Source organism: Siphateles boraxobius, unplaced genomic scaffold, assembly GCF_051911475.1.
Source record: "Siphateles boraxobius isolate OS27281-9 unplaced genomic scaffold, OSU_SipBor_1 5, whole genome shotgun sequence".
Lineage (NCBI taxonomy): Eukaryota > Metazoa > Chordata > Actinopteri > Cypriniformes > Leuciscidae > Siphateles > Siphateles boraxobius.
This window is the reverse complement of record NW_027509141.1, coordinates 2,355,979-2,382,724: the sequence shown is the minus strand read 5'-3', so window position 1 is coordinate 2,382,724 and position 26,746 is coordinate 2,355,979. Positions and strand designations below refer to the sequence as shown.

The following is a 26,746-nucleotide window of genomic DNA, read 5'->3' as shown; positions in this document are numbered from 1 at the left end:
TCTCTTTGGTTGAAAGAGTATTTTTACTGTCAACTGGTTATAGAAATGTGATTTGTGTAAATTACATTTTTTAAGTTGAGAAAAAGTAAACCGATTACTTGTAACAAGTTCAAGTAATTGTTTTACTTTGATCCAATGACTCATTTTTTTCAGTGTGTGAAGGGGTCTGCTGTGTCTGTCTGATGAACTAGAAATCTGTATCACCGAATCAAACTAAACTAAACACAATCAATGGTGGATAATTACAGCTTTTATGGACCCGAATAAATGTTTAAAAGGACAAAACATACATTGGACTTTGTTATTTATTGTTATATATGCAGCAGGGAATTACAATTCATATCATATGATGTGACAATCAAATCATATGGTGCGACAGGCAGACATGTCACCCCATATGATGAAGTGTCACACCATATGATGTTTTCTGCACTTAGTACAACCTTGAGTCTTGTAGCTACACATTAGCATACTAACAACATGCTAGCTATAACGAAGCAGCATAGATTTACATATAATTATTACAAAATAACATTTCTTTTGCATTTTTATAAAAAATGTGTCACACAAAAAGACATCTGGAAGTGGGACTTTTGTCAGAGTGCCAACAAGACCTGATTTATTGTATACATATAAATGATGATTTACCTCAGGTTGTACAGCAGCAATACACTGCTAGTTCTGTACAACATTGCTGAAGAAGGTCCTCTCCTTCCCAAGGGTGTCAAAACAGTTGCCCTTCAAATATCCCAAAATACTGTCACACCATATGATTTTGATTTGTGTGACAAAATCTTTTTGATTAGAACTGACTCAAAACATAATGCTTGGACTTTGAAAAGAGTAGGCTCACAAATAGAGATCTGTATTTCTTTTCTGTATTTTTTTTGAGAATTTTTGCATTTATTTTTGTTTTGTTTTATTCAAGTTCTCACTTTGAGAAACAAGTTCGGACAGTCACACCATATGAGTTTTGTTGTGTTTGGTTGAAAATTCTGAAAAAATGACTGTTTTAATGTTGAATATGTTCACATAAAGCATAATGTTCTGCACAATATTGAGAAGGTTTTTGGCAAATATATTTTTTATTCATACACGTTTGACACTGAAGACAGCAAAACTGCCATGTCAGGTCATCCACCCAGCTATCTTCACATAATTAATTAAGCTACACTTAAATACAGTAATGTTTTGAAATCTACTTCTAGAAAATGAAGAACAAATAATGTGCATCAGGAGTGTTTTGCTTTTTGTTTTTAATTAATTTAAGAAGCCACTGTAAAGTTTATCGTTAGGTAGCCTACACACATTATTTATAACTATAGCTTATTTTGTTGTAAATATAAAACCCCGACAATGTCACTGCTAAATACCTCTAGCCGCTGCCTATTATAGTATTCATGTTTCTCTCTCACACACACACACACACACACACACAACTCGTGGCCCAAAGAGAATCCCGTTTCCCAGGCGTAGGCCTATTTATGAATTTGTTGAACCGCGGTCACGCCATGCCTTACTGTAAATAAAGCACATTTCCAATCGCTCTCGCGGTAGGCCTACTTCGATGTCATACACCGCTTCAAGTCGAACACACCTTAAGTCTGTAGTGGTCAGGTGGTACAAGTAGCTCAGAAAATTACGAGTTTATACGTTGTAACTACAAGTTCTACTAGCAACTGAAGGTTCGGCGTGAACACACCTTTTGTAAATAAAATTCATTCAAAGTCTTTCCGGCATGAATTTACGCACCATAATTTAATGCAAAAAGACCTTTTTTTTTTTCAAAATGTCCACATTATGAAATTATGTATTACTGCAGGGCAGTTTTAGAGTGGTGCAACTGGTGCGACCGCACTGGCCCTCACACTTTAAGGAATTGATAAAAACCTTACATAGAAATTTCCTAAAGTTTGGTAGATTCAGTAGTCTAAGCCGATTTTAAAAATACATGGCAAAATAACCATGGTTGAAAAACTAAATAATGAAGCCCCAATCTAACATAACGAAGCTACTCTATTGCCAAAAACACTACATTTTAGAGAAAATAGATGAGCTATCAGGTTTAGTTTCAGCCTCATGTAAGAGCATGTGGAGGGCTAGACAAACACAAACCATAGGGAAAAATCTAGAGGAATGAAAAACCGCATTCATTCGTCCTGCTGAATACGTGTCTGTCCACGCGTCTGTTTTGCCCCATTTAGATTTGGTCTAATTTCTCACCCAACAGGGCAGAAGAAATAGAAAAGGCTTTGTCAAAACTCGAGGCCTCTTGCCAGACCACCATGATGGCATTCTTGCGTTAATGACCCGGAGAATATTCTTCTCTACTTCAACCTCTCCTGATACGGAGAAGCTTATTCCATGTGTGCTCTATTTTACAGTATATGGACTTACCAAAGAAAATAACAAGTAATATAAAGGTAACTACATGTCATTTTTTATAACATAGCAAGTAAAATTGGTTTCTTAATATTCAGGTCTACAAGCATTAAACTGAAACAGTTGGCCATGAAAGATGGCAATACTGCAGGAAATGCTATTATATTGGTCTCGTTTTGAATTTCTTTCAAGATTCTGTTTGATTTGAAACAGTTAATTTTCTTTATTCAAAATGTATAATACTGTTCACATTTCTGGGACAACTCAGTACTTTTGTGGTTAAGTACACTGTAAGTGCATGTAATGTAAAATAAAGTGCAACCGCCTATGTTATGCTTTTAATCTCAGTCGACATGCAAGCATATACTGAAACATAATTATTCTTAATATACTGCATTAATAAATTCAACGTTCCACGCCGTAATGTTAACTTTTATTAAAAGACATTTTAAAAAGTACAATTTAAAGTAACAATTTAAAAACAAAAATCAATGTTTCTAATGCTGTCCTGCAGCTGTTGTTTGGTTCCATGATTTGATGACCTGAGGGGGAAAAGAAGAGAAAACCTTGTCAAACGTCCCAAAGACACAAATTAAATGTTTAAACTAAACTATTTACTTGTTAAAGCCTGGCATTAAACATTCATATGCATATAAAACCTGCGACATACTGTAACAAAGGAAATATCCCAGACAAAATGTATTAATTTGTTTAAAAATTAAACACTTTGAGTCAAAATATAGCTTACCTTTTCACATATTCTGTCCGTCTGCAAACGTGGGTAAAACAGCAGTTTCATAATAGAAATGAATGTTAAAATGTTTGTGCAGTTGCTGTTTGCGACACTCTTTACCTAACCTTAGAGGTAAAGAAAATAACAATTTGAAAAACAACTTTAGATAACAAACCCAACGATGATAAATCTAATGAAAATGAACTCACCTTCAAGATCACCGGCCATTTGCGTTTGCTGTAACTGTGTCACAGGTATAAAATCCACCAGTTTATATCCCTGGAAAAAGAAGGAATCGACTTAAAACCCAAACAAGGAGACAAACAAAAAGACATGTAGCCAAGCACAGAAAGATTGAAGTCATAAGTGTCTCATGCACCACTGACACAAAAGACTAGTTTTAGAACATAAAATTTAGATACCGAACCTTACTTAAGACACAGTTGAAAATGTGGTCACTGTGATAGTTCGGCAGTCATGTTTTCACCACAACCACGAAAACAACCAAGCAACAAAATCTTTACACTGTTACCTCATTTTGATGAGCACAAATAATTCACATGAAAGAAAACTAAAATTCTCCTCTTACCTACCAGTCTGGCATGTTTAACACCTTACTTTGGTAGCTGTTTCTCGCTAGTCTTACAACAGCAATCATCTGTTCTCAATAAGACTTGCTGGCGATCCCAATAAGCTAGCCTCTCAGCTGGCTCATCCCAACGGCTAGCCTCTCTTCGATGAAGCGCTTCTCAACAGTCTCTTCTCTTTGGCTAGACTTTAAGCTGGCTCCTTCCTCCTTTGCTGGCACTTCTGACCGTTTATGTGCGATTGATTTCAGGTTGCAATTCAGAGTTGCTAAAAATCCTCTTACGGATTTCATTCACCACAGCAACTCGTACAAAGAAACATAGTTTGTCCAGAGGATGAACTACGTGCTACCCATATGCTGCACAATACAAAAAGACTAGAATGTGTGCTAGGCCCAATTATAAAAGTAAATGAGCATATATTTGTTAATGTACGCATTCTGATTCATGCTATTTCACATGGAAGTTGAAACGATCCAGCATTATATTAATTAGGAAGCAACCAAGGCTTATAGTTTTCAAAGTGACTTTAGGGTAAAGCTACAAAAGACTGAAATACCCAACGACATCAGAATACGCTGCGAGTCTGTTGCGTTAAACTCAATCATGCAAATGGGCGAGTACTGAAGAACATCATTTACCAAATCAAAACACTGACGAATGCAATTAAATAAAAAAACTGGAGCGGTTTATTTAATCTTGATTGGTGACTGTTTACATTTAAAAAAAAGAAAAGAAAAAGAAAAGCAAAAGACAGACACCCTACTGGTTCAAGAGAAAAGCCAACACAACAATTAAACCCTGCATAAAACCTCATTGGAATGCTTTGCACTTCATAGACAAAAAAAAAGAAAAAAAAGGGGGAAAACTACAAACTAGTAAGTGTCTTCCAGGACAAGAGTACTTTTGAAACGTTCCTTTTTTTCTTCTTTTTTTTTTTTTTTACACTTTCAAGACCCCCAACCCCATTCCCACATGATTTTCCTCCCCTATTGAACACGTTCTCTTCGCGTGGCAGACGTTAATAACGCCACCACGCTGCTTGGCTGGGCAGATCTAGGTGTAAACCTGCTTGCTTCTCTCCTTTCCCTGTCATCTCTCTCTGGCTCTCCTCTAAGTACTGTGGCCTGTTGGACAATACGGAACATAAATTCAGTTACACTTTGCAACCTTGCTTTGTCTTTATCAAGAGCTGAACTGGAGGGGAATGAGTAGTAGTAGCACAGAAGCAAACCTTCAGGTCAGCTAAGACTGGATTGTTAGGACAATGAGGATGAGTTTGCATGTGCTGCAGCCAGAAGGTTTGGAGAGCAACTCAAAATCAACATTCGTCTTGTGATACTGGATGTTAGCTTAACAACATTTGAAGGTTTGCTGCTGGATCCCCTGCACTGAAAACTCAATGGTTTTACTCATTTACCGACCAATTGAAAAGTGATTAGGGGCTAACATTTGCATAGGTTATGCATCTTATGAGATGTTTGGACATGGATGAGCTAAAACAAACTAATGGCAAACTTCAGAGCCCTTTTTGCATAAGCGGGGCGATTCTTACCCTGGAATTAAAACCTTCGCCCGCCAGAGCTGCCTCCATAACCACCACTGGAGCCTCCTCCATAACCACCTATAAAAAGAAGCATGATCAAGCTAAGACAAAATTTCAGTCATATTAGTGCCATAATTGCGGCTTTTGATAAAACATCCCAACTTCCAAAAGAGCCTTAAGTCTCGTTCACACCAAGGACGATAGCTATAAAGATAACGACATAGCTCTAAAAATCGTTCTCAATATTCAAGAATAACAGAATCCACACCACAGCTGTAACGATAACGGCATAGAGGAGCGATATCGTTGGAATCACTTTAAGAACGATTTTTATCCTGCTAATTAACAATTAAAACATTGACAGCCAATCAAAATCCATCCTGCTGTAAAGAGCGCGAACATTTAAAGTGACAGACAAGTGCGCGCTTAGAAAAAACAGAACGACATCATCCGCTGGTGTGGACACTAATTTAGTTATTGTTCTTGGTTTGAACGGGCCTTTACACCGTGGTCAAACCATATGCAACACGTGATAAGGGTATCTTTCCCATTTTAATCAGATTTTTGTCCCAACTAGCTGCAACGGCAATATGCAAGGAGCGACAGGAGATTATCTTTTAGAAATGGTTTGTATTTCGGTGACGTCCCTGCTGGAACAACAACATACAAAGTATGACAATGATAATCTAAGGTATTGATTAAATTCTTTAAACATTAAATGACTATATAGCCTTTATAGCCATACTCAAAGCCACAATGGATAATTCAACCCAGATATTGAAAATAAATGAAAGGAAACAATGTTTAAACTGTGAACAAAAAGTGTATTCTATGACAAAGATTGTTTCAGTCAATCAGTATGTATTTTTAATAATGCGAAAATCTTGAAACATTTGTGAATTTGTTATTGTGCAAGTGCAGTGCGTTTGCAGAAAGAGCTCCGCCCACACGCTCTTCTGATTGGCTGTGATTTATGACTGATTTTGTCATGTCCTGTAGATGCGTCACATCTGATGAAGACAGACAAATCGCTTGTCGCTGGAATTTTATCGCATCTGGTTAAGACACGGAGTTAGTGCAACAGTTTGAATTGAAATATAATGCAATAGCATGTACAGCACTGCAATATTCACTCACCACCATACGGGCCGCCGCCACCGCCGCCGCTCCTTCCACCACCACCACCACCGCCGTAGTTTCCCCCCTTCATCGGCCCGTAGTTAGAGGAAGATTGGTTGTTGTAGTTGCCAAAGTCATTATAGTCCGCGCCACCGCCACCTCCACCAAAGTTACCTGTGAAAATCCAGTGATCTTTTGAAATCTTTTTTGCTATAGAAGCAACAGGGTACCATATATATAAAACTATTTTTACAGTGCGTATTTAGTATTAACATTTTATGACTTACTGGTGCTCTTCGGCTCTCGGTGACCGAAAAAATCATTTATTTCAATGAAATGAATGAACTAAATTCTAGTTTGATTTTAAAATCTTGTACTTTTAGAAGATTTTTCCGGTACTAAATATTATATAATACTAAATATATTTATAAACATAAATGTATTGAATTTTTGAGCACAGACCTGGAAAAAAAAAAGTCCAACTTAAAGTAATCAGACTTTTTAAAGACGACACTTGGCAGATTATTGCTGAAGTGAAAAAAAAGTTAACTTAAAAAAAAAGTTACAGAATATTATGTTTATTGTTATGAAAAATGCACAAAAATACTATATTTTCAAAAACACATTTTACTGTAAAACTGCAAGAAAATCAAAGCCATAAATCTAAAGTTGTGGTCCAAATTTTAAAGGGGTGGTATAATGCCCTTTTCACAAAATTTAATATAAATTTCTGATGTCCCCAGAGTGTGTGTGTGAAGTTTTAGCTTAAAATACCCCACATATATTTTTATATAGCATGTTAAAGTTGTCACTTTGTTAGGGTTAGCAAAAACACACCGTTTTGTGTGTCCCTTTAACCCTCTGGGGTCTAAGGTGTTTTTGAGGTCATTGAGATGTTCTGACATGCTCTGACATTTGTGCTTTTTTCAGTTGCCTATAAACATGTTGATGGCAAAGGTGTAATTACACTCTATATAGCACAAACAGGGCTACCATAATATGTGAGCAACATGTATGTACATGTTTGTATTTTTGAGGGAATATTGTTTATGAATGGTTATTGAAAAAACTAAAATTTAAAGTTTCTGAAATAAGGCCACAAAACACATACTAAATATGTGTCCAATAGACTTTTGACTAATGGATATTGTCGCCTAGAATTTTAACTATAAATGTTAATTTGCAGTTTGTTGCTTATACAGACATTTTATTTCAACATATTTCAGTCTGTTTACTCATCGCAGTAGGCTATAGCAATATAGTTTGGATGTGTTCATGTAAAAATAACATGTTTACTAATGTACAGGCATGAAAACGGTTCAGGGGTGACAAAGGTGAGAAGGATATTACCCATCTAGGGGGGTTAGGGAGCATGCTCCCCCGTAAGAAAATTTTATATATTCCATATTTAAAGCATCAATCTGATGCATTTTTAGATGCATTTTTTGCATACCAGCGCAATAAAAAAAAAAAGAAAATCTAATAGAATTTCTATAACTCTGTGTTGAACTGATAATCACTCTTTTGTGTGTTAAACACAATCTACTTAATACAGACAACTTCATTATAAAGAAAAACAACAAATCAAAAAAAAATATGATCATAACCTATGACAAAAATTCTATTATAAACTACATTAGTGGATAACTCAGCAGTAAAATTTAGTCTAGAAAAATCACAAGTGTACAATAATTTTATAAAATCTGAACATTTAGCGAAAAAAACATTATTTAGTGGGGAACAAATAAGACACAATAAGTGTAGCACTAAATTTGGTAAAACGTTACACTTTGCTCTTTGTATTGTTGTAAAATACATTAATGAAAAACAAGATAAAATCAGAAAGATCAATTATTTTAAATAGGCTACTATAAAATAAAGAATTTTGTTTAAATGTATATCACAGCTGATTAATGAGGCAGCAACATATGATAGATAGGACAGAACAAAAAAGACTATTAATAATCTTTCATTGCGCAAAAGTATTATATGATTATGAAAGGATCCAACACAGTGCGGCACAAAGCGCTTATGCGCATCCCGAGCGCAGAATGATGCGCTTGAAGCAACACGGAGTCACAGCGCGCAGCGCATCGAGTCCGCATTGAAAAGTTCAAAGCACAAAGGAAAGACATATTGATACGTAGTGTATTATACAGTATCTATCTATGCAATAGTTTATTGAGCCTTTTCTTTTAACAATTTTAAATTTCAGTTACTGTGCGCGTGAAGAACAATTATAGTGCTCTCCAGTGTTGTGATCTAACAGACACACGGTAGAAAGGAACATGATTAAGATACAGCAAGTCCAGCAAGATAGTCATTTTATGCGAAACCATAGAGCTTTATCTATAGATCAAGTATAATAATATTAACATAAGTATTAACATAATAAATATTAACATAACATTAAGAGAGTTTCATCGTTGACTGTGTTGTAACCATAGACTGTAAAGGTTGTAACCGAACGCGACGCGCTGTTTGATGCTGAATGGAGAATGACTGACAGCCGCAGCGGAGGGAAACGTTTTCGTGAACTTGAATTTAATGACTTAAATTTCTCTCTCACATCATAATATAGTATGACTTCATATAGTATACCCCCCCCCCTCTCTAAACATTTTCTCATCGAATCTACACGATTCACGTAGGTCACCTATTTTGGTTTCAAAACGGCGAATTTCGCCGAAAGGTGAGTGATTTTCATGTCTGAATGTAGATGTGAGAGTGAATGAATGACACAGACACGCGCTGTATAACTGTAGTAAACAACAGCGCGCGCACGCCTGTGTCATTCATTCATCATTCACACGCAGACACGTAATTCTTTTTAAAAAACTGTTTAAATTCATATTTAAACAGTCTTTTTGCGGTTTACAGACACTACTCAATATCATGATTAGAACAAAGCACTTAAGAATAAAAAACGTACTACATCAGCTGGATCCGTTGCTCCTCGAAATGAAAATACCAGCACTTCTGAGGTAATGTTCCAGGATTATTACGATAGTAGGCTATTATTCCTCACAGCGCAGCAAGATGAGGTAAAGTACATGGTTCTTAATAAACTTTGTGTTTATATCCAGCTGATGTGAGCGTAGGCATGTTTGCATGGCTTGCTTCAGATCATTTGCGTTTGAATAGCGCGCGCTCTCCGTGGGCGTGGCACATTAACGTGTAATGAGGTATAAAGAGCTAAAAAGAAAAAGACTGACATCTCTCTCTTTTCACACAGATTACATAAACTGAGAATATTTGTTTTTTATATAAATTACTTCATTTAAAAGAAGAGAATTCAAGCTTCATAAAAAAAATCTCTCTTGCCTGTATGACAAGTATTTCGCGAAGTTACAGTTAATTTTCGGACGCGTTTCTGAATAGACTTTACTGACAGAGAGAAGGCAAATCTCGCATCATGTTTATTTTAATTTATTTGACAAAAAGCACAAAACTTAACAGGATCGAATGATGTATAACACTTATTATGTAAGATCAAAATCAAGTATTTTGAGTCTCTTTTGCACTGATAAGAAAAAAGGTGAGCTGGTATCGTCGGCGATACTTTAGACCCCAGAGGGTTAAATGCAAATGAGCTGCTGCTTCGGCACAGAGGGAGGGGTTTCAAGAGCTAGTGTGTGTTAGCAGCTCCCATTACGCAGACACTCACTAAAATGACAGAAACTGTTCTGCCTTTTATGTTTAAACGGAGTCAGACAAAGATGGAGAGACTCAAGAAAAAGGGACAACACAGAATTCAACAGGACGTCTCTGACTGGTTAGTTGATGCATTTATGTTGCTGATGTGGAGTTAACTATCTTCAATTAGCATATTCTGTCATGATAATCTATAAATCGCTCATATAGGAACTGTTGTGAGATGCACACAGAGTGACTCCCTATTGCATGTGAAAAGACGGATGCTACAGTTTGTGCTGACTCACAAATGTGCTCGACTACAACAACTTTTCCTCTTCTCAACATGGGCTGCGTGTTCCCGGGGAGCGGGGTTTATGCAAATATTAGGGTTGGTGATGTCATTAACCCGTGAGGAATGTCGTGTAGTCCTTACCAGCCGTTTGTTGTAGTTCTTAAAAAACGATTTCTTTAAAAGCAAATATCTCCCTTTGTTTTGAACTTTGAGCTCAAACAGCAACATTACACACTAACTAACTAAAGTTAGAAAAGTGAACTCATACTCAACCATCCAGTAGGTAACTTTTGTAAACAAATATTTGTTAAAACTGTCAGTATGTCCTGACAGTAGAATATGAGACAGATAATCTGCGAAAAAATCAAACTCCTGTGGTCCTCCCTGTGGTCCTACTGCCATTTGCAGAAAAACACCGCTCCCGGTCAGAAACAACCAATCAGAGCCAGGAGGAATGTCTTAGCAGTGTCAATCACGCTCGTGTACGCGCTGATCACCCCTCTCTTGCACAGCGCGTACCGTCGTTCGTGACTCTCCTGTTCGAACTCATTCATCCAAATGAACGAATCTTTTTTCGAGTCATTTCATTCATTCAACGAACGAAATGACTCGAAAAAAGATTTGTTCATTTTGATGAACGAGTTCGAACAGGATTACGAACGTGCATCACAGAACAGAGCAAGGCGAGCATTTGTGCTTATAAAACTTAAAGTTTTTTATTTATTTTTGAAATGACCGATCGTTTCGCTAGATAAGACCCTTATTCATCGTCTGGTATTGTTTAAAGTCCTTTGAAGCTGCACTGAAACTGTCATTTGGTCCTTGAAACGTTTGTGTCCTATTGAAGTCCATTATATGGAGAAAAAGCCTGGAATGTTTTCATCAAAAACCTTCATTTCTTTTCGACTGAAGAAAGAAAGACATGGACATCTTGGATGACACGGGGGTGAGTATTAGTGAATGTTCCATAACTGTTTATAATCCGCCGTCATCGTTAGTCCTGCTTACTAGCCTGCGCGTTCACGGCAGCCTCCGCTGTGGGGGAGGAGCTGTGGAGGGAGGGCTGTAGCGTAGCAGAGAGCAAGGGGGTTGGACCTGTAAGTTGTGCTTGTTCAAATTGTCAGACTAAGTCAACATTTTCTCAAAACTCCCTACTGCAGCTTTAAGTTCGATATCTTAAAAAAATAGCTTTCAGTAAGATTTTGTTTGGCCGCAGTACCAAAACTTTTCAAAAGTGAAAAATGAAATTCGTCTACCATTCATTTGGTATGACACGAGCTCCCACGATGAGCAAAAGTGTGACTTTTTCAGGACCATTTAAACTTTTCGAATCATGCCCATGATTTTTTTTGTGTTTTAACACATAGCAAGTGCCAAAACCTTTACCAAGTTTCGTAAAAAATAACTAAAAAGTAAAATTTTACGAAGAGCAGCAGAGGGTTAAAACAAAGCGTTGCTGAGTAAACCAAAGAAAACATAAATGGTAACATGATGAAGTGCTAACAAGATAACTGACCTCCTCCAAAGTTGCCGCCTCCACCACCATTGTTGTAGTTATCATATCCTCCGCCGCCACCGTATCCTCCACCTTGGTTTCCATAACCGCCTCCACCACCTCCTCCATAACCACGGTTTCCACCACCATAATTCGGCCCGCCTCCACCATAGCCGCCTGATAAACAGAAGGGCGATATAAATTATACATCATTATGGAAACACTGTTTAACAGTCAAGTGTAATGAGAAACCCATTTTTTAAAGCCTATTGATTTACCATTCCCTCCATAGCCATTATATCCACCATCATTTCCACCGTAACCTCCTCCTCCTCTTCCTCCTCCTCCACCACCACCTCCTCCTCCTCCATATCCACCTACAAATGAAAAACATCTCAAAATTAAAAACTCATAAAGAACACCGTAGATCAGTAGTTCTCATGCAGGTGGGTCAGAGTACCATTGGATTTGTCCTTACAATCCAAATAACCTTTTTCAATTATTCCATGAAGTATGCATGGTACGTGCATTTTAAAAATGTTAAGTGAAGGACTAATTGGGGTTGTCGCAATAACCGCAATATTGTAATTCAGTGATACCGACAAGTCAAGTGCAGTGCAGAGGAATGCAAGCAAACCGTGATGTTCACGTTTTTTCATAAAGTTTTACACTTTATGAATGTGTATTTAATGTTAAAAAAGTTAATAACGATATCAAATGAAGAATGTAATTTCTTCCTCCAGCTGGCTGCTTTCTACTTAAGACTCTTGTGTATCATTGTGATTTCTACAGAGATTAGATTTGGACTAAACTAGCCTAAACAGACAGTTAGTAAGAGAGATCGAGTGAGCGTGTGCGATTACCAGCATCTGTCCTTCTTCAGGTCAAGTCATATATTCATGAAAAAAAAAAGTTTGCCATGTCCGAAGAGGAATATTTTTACCTTAGCATCATTTCAACGATTAAGAGGATTAAAATAATTTAACACTGCGTTTAATTCATGAATGAAAGCATTTTGGAACATATTATGGCGCTTTTCCACTGCATGGTGCGGTGCGGCTCGCTTTAAATGGTACCACCTCTGTTGAGGTTCCAAGCGTACCGTACCGATACTAAAATGTGACGTGAAAACACTGCAGATCACTGATTGGTCAGACAGAATCGTCACTACCAGTGTCATTGTATTTGCGAGATATCAAACCCGCTAGATTTAAATAGCCAGTAACGGCCACCCCTGTAGCGCCTGTTTTAAAACTACTTGCTTGAAGAAAAAAGAAAGAAAAAAAGAAAAAAGAAAACCATTCCTTCCAAAAAAGAAATAGCTGAATCGTGGTCAGTGGACGAAGTGCAGACGTTCCTCTCATTGGTTGCCGAGGAGTGGATAAACTATAACGATCAGTCTATAATCCCACCCACTTTGAAGCGGCACTAACTGCAGTGGAAAAGCAAACAGAGCTAAAGCTAACCGAGCCGAGTCGTACCAGGCAGTGGAAAAGCAAACCGAGCCGAACCGTACTGAGCCGTACCACGCAGTGGAAAAGCGAAGCGAGCCGAACCGTACTGAGCCGAACCACGCAGTGGAAAAGCGAAGCGAGCCGAACCGTACTGAGCCGAACCACGCAGTGGAAAAGAGAACCGAGCCGAACCGTACTGAGCCGTACCACGCAGTGGAAAAGAGAACCGAGCCGAACCGTACTGAGCCGTACCACGCAGTGGAAAAGAGAACCGAGCCGAACCGTACTGAGACGTACCACGCAGTGGAAAAGCGAAGCGCGCCGAACAGTACTGCGCCGTACCACGCAGTGGAAAAGCGAAACGAGCCGAACCGTACTGAGCCGTACCACGCAGTGGAAAAGCGAACCGAGCCGAACCGTACTGAGCCGAACCACGCAGTGGAAAAGCGTAGCGAGCCAAACCGTACTGAGCCATACCACGCAGTGGAAAAGAGAACCGAGCCGAACCGTACTGAGACGTACCACGCAGTGGAAAAGCGAAACGAGCCGAACCGTACTGAGCCGTACCACGCAGTGGAAAGGCGAAACGAGCCGAACCGTAGTGAGCCGAACCACGCAGTGGAAAAGAGAACCGAGCCGAACTGTACTGAGCCGTACCACGCAGTGGAAAAGCGAAGCGCGCCGAACCGTACTGAGCCGTACCACGCAGTGGAAAAGCGAAGCGAGCCGAACCGTACTGAGCCGAACCACGCAGTGGAAAAGAGAACCGAGCCGAACCGTACTGAGCCGAACCACGCAGTGGAAAAGAGAACCGAGCCGAACCGTACTGAGCCGAACCACGCAGTGGAAAAGCGTAGCGAGCCAAACCGTACTGAGCCGAACCACGCAGTGGAAAAGAGAACCGAGCCGAACCGTACTGAGCCATACCACGCAGTGGAAAAGCAAAGCGAGTCGAACCGTACTGAGCCGTACCACGCAGTGGAAAAGCGTAGCGAGCCGAACCGTACTGAGCCGAACCACGCAGTGGAAAAGAGAACCGAGCCGAACCGTACTGAGCCGTACCACGCAGTGGAAAAGCGTAGCGAGCCGAACCGTACTGAGCCGTACCACGCAGTGGAAAAGCGAAGCGAGCCGAACCGTACTGAGTCGTACCACGCAGTGGAAAAGCGAAGCGAGCCGAACCGTACTGAGCCAAACCACGCAGTGGAAAAGAGAACCGAGCCGAACCGTAGCGAGCCGTATCACGCAGTGGAAAAGCGTACCGAGCCGAACCGTACTGAGCCGAACCACGCAGTGGAAAAGCGAAGCGAGCCGAACCGTACTGAGCCGAACCACGCAGTGGAAAAGAGAACCGAGCCGAACCGTACTGAGCCGTACCACGCAGTGGAAAAGAGAACCGAGCCGAACCGTACTGAGCCGTACCACGCAGTGGAAAAGAGAACCGAGCCGAACCGTACTGAGACGTACCACGCAGTGGAAAAGCGAAGCGCGCCGAACAGTACTGCGCCGTACCACGCAGTGGAAAAGCGAAACGAGCCGAACCGTACTGAGCCGTACCACGCAGTGGAAAAGCGAACCGAGCCGAACCGTACTGAGCCGAACCACGCAGTGGAAAAGCGTAGCGAGCCAAACCGTACTGAGCCATACCACGCAGTGGAAAAGAGAACCGAGCCGAACCGTACTGAGACGTACCACGCAGTGGAAAAGCGAAACGAGCCGAACCGTACTGAGCCGTACCACGCAGTGGAAAAGCGAAACGAGCCGAACCGTACTGAGCCGAACCACGCAGTGGAAAAGAGAACCGAGCCGAACTGTACTGAGCCGTACCACGCAGTGGAAAAGCGAAGCGCGCCGAACCGTACTGAGCCGTACCACGCAGTGGAAAAGCGAAGCGAGCCGAACCGTACTGAGCCGAACCACGCAGTGGAAAAGAGAACCGAGCCGAACCGTACTGAGCCGAACCACGCAGTGGAAAAGAGAACCGAGCCGAACCGTACTGAGCCGAACCACGCAGTGGAAAAGCGTAGCGAGCCAAACCGTACTGAGCCGAACCACGCAGTGGAAAAGAGAACCGAGCCGAACCGTACTGAGCCATACCACGCAGTGGAAAAGCAAAGCGAGTCGAACCGTACTGAGCCGTACCACGCAGTGGAAAAGCGTAGCGAGCCGAACCGTACTGAGCCGAACCACGCAGTGGAAAAGAGAACCGAGCCGAACCGTACTGAGCCGTACCACGCAGTGGAAAAGCGTAGCGAGCCGAACCGTACTGAGCCGTACCACGCAGTGGAAAAGCGAAGCGAGCCGAACCGTACTGAGTCGTACCACGCAGTGGAAAAGCGAAGCGAGCCGAACCGTACTGAGCCAAACCACGCAGTGGAAAAGAGAACCGAGCCGAACCGTAGCGAGCCGTATCACGCAGTGGAAAAGCGTACCGAGCCGAACCGTACTGAGCCGAACCACGCAGTGGAAAAGCGAAGCGAGCCGAACCGTACTGAGCCGAACCACGCAGTGGAAAAGAGAACCGAGCCGAACCGTACTGAGCCATACCACGCAGTGGAAAAGCAAAGCGAGTCGAACCGTACTGAGTCGTACCACGCAGTGGAAAAGCGAAGCGAGCCGAACCGTACTGAGCCGTACCACGCAGTGGAAAAGCGAAGCGAGCCGAACCGTACTGAGCTGAACCACGCAGTGGAAAAGAGAACCGAGCCGAACCGTACTGAGCCGTACCACGCAGTGGAAAAGCGAAGCGAGTTGAACCGTACTGAGTCGTACCACGCAGTGGAAAAGCGAAGCGAGCCGAACCGTACTGAGCCGTACCACGCAGTGGAAAAGCGAAGCGAGCCGAACCGTACTGAGCCGAACCACGCAGTGGAAAAGCGAACCGAGCCGAACCGTGCTGCGCTGAACCGTACTGAGCCGTACCACGCAGTGGAAAAGAGAAGCGAGCCGAACCGTACTGAGCCGTACCACGCAGTGGAAAAGCGAAGCGAGTCGAACCGTACTGAGCCGTACCACGCAGTGGAAAAGCGAAGCGAGCCGAACCGTACTGAGCCGTACCACGCAGTGGAAAAGCGAAGCGAGTCGAACCGTACTGAGCCGTACCACGCAGTGGAAAAGCGAAGCGAGCCGAACCGTACTGAGCCGTACCACGCAGTGGAAAAGCGAAGCGAGCCGAACCGTACTGAGTCGTACCACGCAGTGGAAAAGCGAAGCGAGCCGAACCGTACTGAGCCAAACCACGCAGTGGAAAAGAGAACCGAGCCGAACCGTAGCGAGCCGTATCACGCAGTGGAAAAGCGTAGCGAGCCGAACCGTACTGAGCCGAACCACGCAGTGGAAAAGCGAAGCGAGCCGAACCGTACTGAGCAGAACCACGCAGTGGAAAAGAGAACCGAGCCGAACCGTACTGAGCCATACCACGCAGTGGAAAAGCAAAGCGAGTCGAACCGTACTGAGTCGTACCACGCAGTGGAAAAGCGAAGCGAGCCGAACCGTACTGAGCCGTACCACGCAGTGGAAAAGCGAAGCGAGCCGAACCGTACTGAGCTGAACCACGCAGTGGAAAAGAGAACCGAGCCGAACCGTACTGAGCCGTACCACGCAGTGGAAAAGCGAAGCGAGTTGAACCGTACTGAGTCGTACCACGCAGTGGAAAAGCGAAGCGAGCCGAACCGTACTGAGCCGTACCACGCAGTGGAAAAGCGAAGCGAGCCGAACCGTACTGAGCCGAACCACGCAGTGGAAAAGCGAACCGAGCCGAACCGTGCTGCGCTGAACCGTACTGAGCCGTACCACGCAGTGGAAAAGCGAAGCGAGCCGAACCGTACTGAGCCGTACCACGCAGTGGAAAAGCGAAGCGAGTCGAACCGTACTGAGCCGTACCACGCAGTGGAAAAGCGAAGCGAGCCGAACCGTACTGAGCCGTACCACGCAGTGGAAAAGCGAAGCGAGTCGAACCGTACTGAGCCGTACCACGCAGTGGAAAAGCGAAGCGAGCCGAACCGTACTGAGCCGAACCACGCAGTGGAAAAGAGAACCGAGCCGAACCGTACTGAGCCGTACCACGCAGTGGAAAAGCGAAGCGAGTCGAACCGTACTGAGCCGTACCACGCAGTGGAAAAGCGAAGCGAGTCGAACCGTACTGAGCCGAACCACGCAGTGGAAAAGAGAACCGAGCCGAACCGTACTGAGCCGTACCACGCAGTGGAAAAGCGAAGCGAGTCGAACCGTACTGAGCCGTACCACGCAGTGGAAAAGCGAAGTGAGTCGAACCGTACTGAGCCGAACCACGCAGTGGAAAAGCGAAGCGAGTCGAACCGTACTGAGCCGTACCACGCAGTGGCAAAGCGAAGCGAGTCGAACCGTACTGAGCCGTACCACGCAGTGGAAAAGCGAAGCGAGTCGAACCGTACTGAGCCGTACCACGCAGTGGAAAAGCGAAGCGAGCCGAACCGTACTGAGCCGTACCACGCAGTGGAAAAGCGAAGCGAGTCGAACCGTACTGAGCCGAACCACGCAGTGGAAAAGCGAAGCGAGTCGAACCGTACTGAGCCGTACCACGCAGTGGAAAAGCGAAGCGAGTCGAACCGTACTGAGCCGTACCACGCAGTGGAAAAGCGAAGCGAGTCGAACCGTACTGAGCCGTACCACGCAGTGGAAAAGCGAAGCGAGCCGAACCGTACTGAGCCGTACCACGCAGTGGAAAAGCGAAGCGAGTCGAACCGTACTGAGCCGTACCACGCAGTGGAAAAGCGAAGCGAGTCGAACCGTACTGAGCCGTACCACGCAGTGGAAAAGCGAAGCGAGTCGAACCGTACTGAGCCGAACCACGCAGTGGAAAAGCGCCATTAGTTGAATGAATGGTTTCACTCAAAGACAGTCCCTGCCGCCACTTAAATGCGTAACAATATAACTGCATTGACTGACAGCCTGTCTAGAACGCGCAGAGGCAAGCAGTGCTGATTAGGGATGCACCGATGTAGAGCGCAGCGCACACAGACACGGAGCGTAGAGAGCAGCGCACACACACAGAGCAGAAAACCGGAGGCGCTTGTGAAAACATGCTTCGCGAAACCTGATCGCCAAACACTGGAGGGGAGGAAATATGTTCAACCTTTTTTCCTCTTTCGGCCCAAAACCTAAAAAGGCATTTTCGGCCGTTAATTTTTGGCGGACGAAATTTCGGCGTATCCCTAGTGCTGATACTGGTGATACATCAGCGGCCTTAGGGTGTTTTCACACCTGCCTCGATTGGTTCGGTTGACTCTCACTTGATTTCGTTGACCCCCTTGGTGTGGTACGTTTGGGCAAGTGTGAATGCTGCAATCGCACTCACGCACCAATAGAGGACCAAACAAGAGTACCACACTTTCAAACGAACATTGGAGTGATTCTTTTATGGCGACCTCGAACAGAACCGCACATTTTTGAACCAAACCAGCTGCTGTAGTCAGCTGTGCTGTGCAGTGCATTTTAAAGAGAAGGCATAACATTACCTGATGTTCTGTTAGTAATATTTCTAGAAGATGAGCATGTCACGGTTTAACAAAATGAATGCACGCTTCCTCCTGAAGTGACTTGCGATGCGCCTTCGCCATTTGTAGTGCATTAAAACATCATTTTCCAGCCGCATCCGCGTTTCATTCACGAAATGTAGGCTATAGTTTGCCTAAAGTGGTGTATACAAACTATGTAGTATATGATACAATCAGCCCGCACAGTCGTCCCTCCATAGTATGACTTACACAAGCCGCGTGTTTTCTGCTAGTTTTTCCTCCTCTCCGTTTACTTCCGGGAGTTCCGTTGGAATTTTCCCGTGCATTAATTCTGACCAATCGAAGAGCAGTTTAGCAAATACGTTCAAAGACACATCCGGCCAACGAGTGACGTGGATGTTGTCACGTGACTGCATTTTGGTTCGTTTTACCAACTCATCAACTGATTCGGCCCAGAGCAATCAGTGTGGTGTGAAAAGGAACCAAAACGACTGAAAAATGCTACAATATATAATTTTTTGCCCTTGGCCCGGACCAAATGGACCGAACTACAGATGTGAAAGCACCCTAGGAAAGCCTCTCGTCCAGTCAAGTTTGAGGTTCGTAACGAACTGTTAAACAAACAATAGTCCAACAAGCTTTTTGTCAGGATTCTGTTCTGCTATGCGGACCCTTATTTTGACATTCAGTTTTGTTCCCCCCCTCTGTTTAGTTTAGCTTTCATTGGTTTCTGATTATGTTCTCATTCGTTGCTATAGTTATGTATTAGTTTCACATATGTCTACTTTACTTTCCTTTGTTCTACTCCTGTTTATATAGACCTGAGTTTCAGCTGTTATTGGTCAGTTTCCGTTTATGCGTTGTATGGTTTGCATTATTTTGCTTTGTGTTTGTTCAGAGTGATTGGAATATTAATAAAGCCTGTTTTGTTTTTGACTCTCTGTTTTCATGCCTGCTGACCAAATCATAATACTTATTTATATAGCAAAAAATAAATACATTTTTTAAAAATGGCGATATCGCAATTACCTTCACTGCTACAGCACTAGGACTAATCTAATTATTCATATTTGAGGGTGTATGCAATTGTATTAAGGAAATGTGTGAGTATTTTAAATTTCATGTTTATTAAAGTTGTATTAGGGGGAATTCAAGAATCTCTGCTATAGAGCACTACAACGATAAAATAAAAATAAGAACATATGCAAAAGGGTACCTCCTCCATATCCTCCACCTCCTCTGCCAAAGTTTCCGCCGCCACCACCCCCTCGCCCACCTAAGATGGGTTTTATGAAAGATTTTAATAGTCAGAACAAAACATCACAGGACTACGCGACAGCTAAAATGATTGACTCTGAGGTACATTTTATGTGCATATATGTATATTTGATACCATTTCCAGTGTGTAATTCTCACCTCGTGGAGTCATTGAGACTCGGTTCATTTCCTCTCTGGAGAGAGCTTTCCTGACTTCACAGTTGTGTCCATTCACTGTATGGTACTTCTGAACTGTGGATCAATGGGGGAAAAAATTGAGACTTTTAAAATAAATATATTTAAATACAGTAGTCAACATTTAAAGGTCCCATATTGTCAAAACTGAAATTTCCTGGCTTTTTTCATGAAAACAGAGGACTAGGGGTTATGAAACTACCATATAAGTTTCAAAACAGTCGATCCACAGACAAATGCACACAGCCTGCATAAAGTAGCTGTGCCTTTTCACGAGGTGTTGTGACTTCCGTATATTTGTGATGTCAGAACTACTCAGTCACCAATGGTGGGTCACTCATTAAAACAACAGGCCAATCAGAAGAGAGGATCTTGAATATTAAGTAGACAGGCCAAAATTGACCTGTTCTTGACAGAGCTCCTGAGAAAGGAGCTGTAAAAATATACTGACATGGTTTTTGGTACAAATACCGCAAATATATATTCTTAAGGACATCAAAACCTAAAATAAAACTTCAGAAAGTTGTACAATATGGGACCTTTAAAGTGGATCAAAAAAGACAAGGAAAGGTTTTGATTCTCTTCAAATGGTGAATACTGTATATAAAACTGCTGACACACAATTAGATAGCAGTCACTTACTGACAATCCTGTCAACGGCATCATGGTCATCGAATGTTATGAAGGCGAAGCCCCTCCTCTTATCACTGTTCTTCTCTGTCATGATGTTCACTTCTTCAATTTTACCAAACTGGGTGAAATACTCGCGCAGGTGTTCCTCATCCGTGTCTTCTTTGATTCCGCCCACAAAAATCTTTTTAACTGTGGAGTGAGCGCCTGGTTTGCTCGAGTCCTGTAATCCGTGAAATTAGAGTCCTGACATCAATTATTCAAATACAAATCTAAGATAAAAACGTATTGTTAGAGAGAAATAATAAAAAAAGAAGAGGCATTTTAAAAATTGTTAGCGGTAGTGTTTTTTAATACGATTTTATAAAAAAATTATAAAATTGGGAAAATTGATATTTCACAAAAAAAAAAAAAACTCAAATATATTTTAAGCATATTGCTTGCTGTTATAACGCAAAGAAACACAAAATGTTGCAACATTATTTTTGGCCAGGCTGTCATACAAAGAAATTATGAACATAAGAGAGAACCAATTAAATATTAATAGCTGACTGTAGTCAATGTATGCTTTTCCAGTGAACTTTGTTTTTCTATATTTTTTTGTAGTCTAACAAAACTTGTAGTTTGCCTTTTTTGCCAAATAAGTTTGTCAGATTAATACCTTAACCCTCTGGGGTCCATAAACGCGCCGGCGCGTTTTGCTGTTTTTTTCCACATAGCAGCAACATAGACTTAAAATACTCCGTCATTTTTGGTCATATAAATAAAATCAATACATGATTATAAACTATAGAGGGTCTTCTTTTTTTTGTGTACACACATTAACATCAAAACCGTGTGCTTTTGTAAAATGAAGAAAATAAACAGGGCGTGCTTTCTGCCTATCTGTCTCCGTTTACTTTTTTTCTGGAGCACGTCTCTAAACTTAAACAAAGCTCAGCGAATACTTTTCACACAAGCATGAGCAATATATCTTTATAATCATTTAAGTTTGTACTTTTAAAATATCTAATTCAAAACTAAAATAAATATTCTCCGTTGATGTAATCTATAAAAAAAGAGAGAGGTGTCAGCCGATCTCATTATCGTTCTCTCAGCTCATTATTCTGCTAATGTGTCACGCCCACGGAGAGCGCGCGGTATTCAAACAAATGATCTGAAGCAACACATGCAAAGTGTCAACGCCCCTCATAAATGCGATAACACAACAAATGTAATCATCAGATTATTGTACTATTGCTTCTTGCGAGGCTGTGTGAGGAATAATCCTGGGACATTTACCTCAGAACATGTGCTGGTTTATTTTCATTTCGAGGAGCAACGGATCTAGCCGAGAAGTACGTTTTTTTTATTATTGTTCTAATCGCGATATCATAGTGTATGTAAACCGCAAAAAGACTGTTTAAATATGAATCGTGTTTGTGTGCAGTGTTAATTTCGTTGACGAAAATAACGACGAAAATTATTCGTCAACGACATTTTTTCACAGACGAAAACGAGACGATAACTAAATAAAACCTAGATTTGAATGACAAAGACTATGACGAAAATCTATTGACATTTTCGTCAACGAATAAAAACTAGACGAAAATGTTAGATAGTGACGATTTGGGAAGCAATCCGTCAGAACTGATGTCCTGCGTGTGTGGTAGATGCGCACATTTGTAGGCTACTGTAACGTGATCTACCCCGCGGTCATAAAACGTTAAAAAATGTGAACGTCTGGGAGAATGAGTAGAGCAGACATATAGATCTCTGAATAAGAGTGACGATGCAAAAAAGAGCTCTATTCGGTGCGGTTTTCTTTGCGCACACACCTAACCCGAAGCGTGCAGTCATGCACAATACACCTACAGCGCGCGAGTAGGCTACTGAATTGAGCTCTCTTTCGTGTCTGAATGGAGAAATACACAACAGTATGTCTAAATGTCCTTTTTGGAGAGTATTCATGTAAACTATGCTGGTTATGTCTTAAACTGTGAGTGTGTCGGATGTGCATCAGTGCAATTGTATCCGCATGTCATTGGACATGATCCGACGTCTTAAAGTGACAGTGGCAATAAACCTAATGCGGTCGTAGTAGTAGTAGTAGTAGTAAAAACTTTATTGTCCCACGGAGGGAAATTTGTGTTGGGCCATAACCCATGCTGCCGTCAGTATACAGTTAACATACAACAAATTTACAAACCAGACAATATTAATAATAAAAATGGCATAAATTACAACTCCGTACCGCCCTCATTTAACATCTTTACAGACACTGGGATAAATGAGTTTTTGAATCTGTTCAATCTGCAGCGAGGAACTCTAAACCTCCTCCCAGAAGGCAGCAACTCGTACTCTGTGTACAGGATATGCGACGGATCACACACAATCTTTTTAGCTTGCGTTAAAGTAGCCTGTTCATAGAGGGTCTGCAATGATGTCTGTTCTTTTACTCCAATAATTTTCCAAGCAGTGTGGATCATCCGTACCAGTTTAGTTCTACGTGCTACGGACAGATTACCAAACCAGACTACAATACTATATCTAATTAAACTCTCGAAGACTGCCTGATAAAAAATTATCATAAACCTCTGATCCACACCATAAAGTCTAAGACGCCGTAAAAAGTGCAACCGTTGTTGTAATCTACTGCAAAGACTATCTACATGGATATTCCATGTCAATAAATTATCAAACAAGACCCCAAGATATTTATGTGAAGGGACCTGTATGATGGTTTCATTGTGGATAATCACAGGCCTGTGATCACCAACTCCTCTAGGGTCGAACACCATTTCATTCGTCTTATTGACATTCAGAGCTAGGTGGTTATCCTTGCACCAATTCACAAACTGTTCAATCTCTGACAGATATTCAGACAAGTCCTCTGTCTTTTTCAATAACCCTAAAATTGCAGTATCATCTGAGAACTTAATGATGTGGTTATTAGAATAACGCCTTCTGCAGTCCGTGTCCTTAATTTTGATCAAGCAACAAAAGAAAAAGAGAAAAGCATTCACTGTTTGTTAATAGCTTTAATAAGGATTAATTATATTTAATTCATACAAATAAATATGTCTGCTTGAAAGAATAAAGAATGATGTGTAAGTATTTATAAGGAATGAATATATCATTCATTGTAAAGAAGACTGTGTTGTACTTTAGGAAAAGTGGTTTTATTTCATTTTAAGATATTTTTTAAGTAACAGCAGTTAAATCTGTACCTAGGTTAAGGTACAGATTTAGGTTAATAGATGTTTTCTCCGGGAGTATTTGGGTTTGGAAATTTTAGAGAAATTCTAAATTAATGCATTACAATTGAACTAAACCCATTATATTTTAGTCGACTAAATCTACTGTAGATTTAGTCGACTAAAATGTTATTGTATTTCGTCGACTAAAACTAGACTAAAACTAAAACAATTCAGATGACTAAAATATGACTAAAACTAAATGGCATTTTAGTCAAAAGACTAAGACTAAAACTAAATCAAAATTTGCTGACAAAATTAACACTGTTTGTGTGTGTGTGAATGAACCGAACAGTTTTCACCAAACCCTATTGCTATACTGAGATGAGTGAAAATCGACTGAAATATGTTGAAATAACGTTAAAATGTCTTTGTATTAGCAACGTATTAAACTGCAAATTAATATTTATATGCCCTAATATAGGCTATCATAAAAACAACAAACGATATGCCTATGTTACAGAAGAAATATGAAAGACAACATTTCGTTGACTAGTTTTGGATAGATTATTAACTGTTTACTGTAAACTAGACTACTGCCACATTCAATAAGCTTTTGTTCACCAATTTCTGCTCAAATGTTATATATAAGGCTATGTTTGTTTTGTCAAAAATAAAGTCATCAACTAGGATGCTATTATAGTGTTTGTTCCAGAGTAGGCTTTATTCAAACTAATGAATCCTTGACTTTGAAATATGTAGGATAAAATGTATACTTTAGTTTTTACAAAGAAATATTACACTTGAAATATTGTTATTTTAATTGTTGCTGTAATTGTAACCTTTTTAATAAAATAGCTGTAATATATTTACAAGGTAGATGTAAACAAAATCTTAAAAGGTCAATATAAGCCTTCTCTTCAAATTATTTGTATTGTGTTTTATTAGTGACAAATTTGGGGAGAGGATACATATCCAAAACTTTCTGAAAATACAGTATGAGAATTAACTACACAATTACTAGAAATGTTCACCTTGGATATTATACAATTTGCAAGCAAAAATAAAAGTGGAAAAATACTATTTTTTTCTAGATTTTTCCAACTGTGAACCAATTTTGTAGTATATATACACATTTCTTTTCTTGTGTCCTTGTATTCTTTCTTGTGGCTCAGTGACACACCTGTGAAAAGCTCATTATACAGGCTCATTAACCAAGTTTAGTTTTTGTTTGTCGCTCATATTTAAAAAACCTATATTATTCTCCTCATATTGGATGGTTTTATCCAAACTAATATCCCCTTCTGGCAACTACTGTTTGTTTGTGTGTGTGTATATATATATATATGAGAAAGAGAGACAGACAGACAGAGAATGTTCATACATATTCTAATTTGTTACACTGTTAATTTGTACAATTAATTTAATTTGTACATTTGAATGTAAGTTATATTATAATATTTGATTATTTTAATGTCTTTATAATTATTCTATGTATTCCAAGCTTTGGCAATATTGTATTATGTACAGTCACGCCAATAAAGCATTTTGAATTTGAGAGAGAGGGGGAGATGAGATTTCTAGTGGTAAATAACAGAATGTGACTTAATTTTATTTTATATAAGCTGGAATACTGGTTGTGTGAGTACTATTTTCAGAATAAGCAACCTACTTCTCTAGAAACCGCCCTCTTGGGTTCAACAGCTCTTCCGTCGACTTTGTGCGGACGAGCGTCCATCGCTGCATCAACCTCATCGACTGAACCATAGGTCACAAACCCGAAACCCCTCGACCTCTTTGTGTTGGGGTCCCTCATCACCTGCGAGTAGAGAAGGGTTTAGCGGCTGGTTTCAGTGCATGCTTTCGGTCATCAGCATGTGAATGCATTGTAGATGGACTCACCACACAGTCTGTAAGAGTTCCCCATTGCTCGAAATGGGCCCTTAGACTCTCGTCTGTCGTCTCGAAACTGAGACCCCCGATAAAGAGTTTTCGGAGCTGCTCGGGTTCACGGGGGGTCTGTTGCTGAGAGAAACAAAACCATTAAAGGAAATATATAAAATGACAACACTATAAACAACTCTAAGTTTTTTTACCTAAACAAACAGAAGCAGCATATATATTTATCTGTGCGTTTTGCAATTACACAATTCTAATGAACACTGTAAAACAAGTTTCTTTAAAGAAAAGACCCAAATTGAACCAGCTTGTTTATTCATTCACATTAAAATTGCCACGGCTTGTGCGCGCTGCCGATGTTGTGTAGATATTTTCGATCTGTTGTGCACGAGCGCATCGTGCGGCCTACAGCGCCATCACAAATAACATGTATTTTCAAAACGCCGACGGTAAAATAGATGCACACAAACAAATACAGGGTTATTAAATAAGCCCAAATGAATGCAGAATGACTGATTGGAACAATTCGAAATAAACGAAATGCGTTTCAGATCGTGCATCGTTACGAGCCGCTGCTGCGAACAAAGAAATGAGACGAAGCCGCGAAGAAACTGGCGTTTAATCATACATTAATCTTTCTGAATGAATTAATTTTCTCTTTGGCATTTTTCATTTTAACAACTACAGCAAACTTCGCAGTTATAATGTAATCTATAAGCTACAAGCATAATATATTGGGTTTTTTTGTTGTTTTTTTACCTCTTTGGACATGGTGGTCTCCCGTTGACTGACAGCAGACCTCGCGCAGTCTCGCAGAGAATTTGCGTGCGCGTACCCGGTCACTGTGCGT

At 41.0% G+C, this 26,746-nt stretch overlaps 1 protein-coding gene across 3 annotated transcripts; it reads right to left on the bottom strand.

Moving 5' to 3' along the window:
- Positions 1-4,368: 4,368 nt before the first annotated feature.
- hnrnpa1a (heterogeneous nuclear ribonucleoprotein A1a) lies at positions 4,369-26,746 on the bottom strand. Of its 3 annotated transcripts, XM_077204501.1 has the most exons (11): positions 26,656-26,746; positions 25,900-26,022; positions 25,670-25,816; positions 20,834-21,044; positions 20,156-20,248; positions 19,956-20,015; positions 12,069-12,167; positions 11,812-11,967; positions 6,386-6,541; positions 5,258-5,326; positions 4,369-4,829 (listed from the first exon to the last, which is right to left on the bottom strand). In XM_077204501.1, exons 1-10 carry the CDS (start codon positions 26,665-26,667, stop codon positions 5,265-5,267), a joined length of 1,119 nt encoding a protein of 372 aa, XP_077060616.1. In that variant the 5' UTR covers positions 26,668-26,746; the 3' UTR covers positions 4,369-4,829; positions 5,258-5,264. The 3 variants fall into 3 exon arrangements, with proteins under 3 accessions (XP_077060616.1, XP_077060618.1, XP_077060617.1); XM_077204503.1 differs by lacking the exon at positions 19,956-20,015; XM_077204502.1 differs by lacking the exon at positions 19,956-20,015 and having other exon boundaries at positions 4,369-5,326.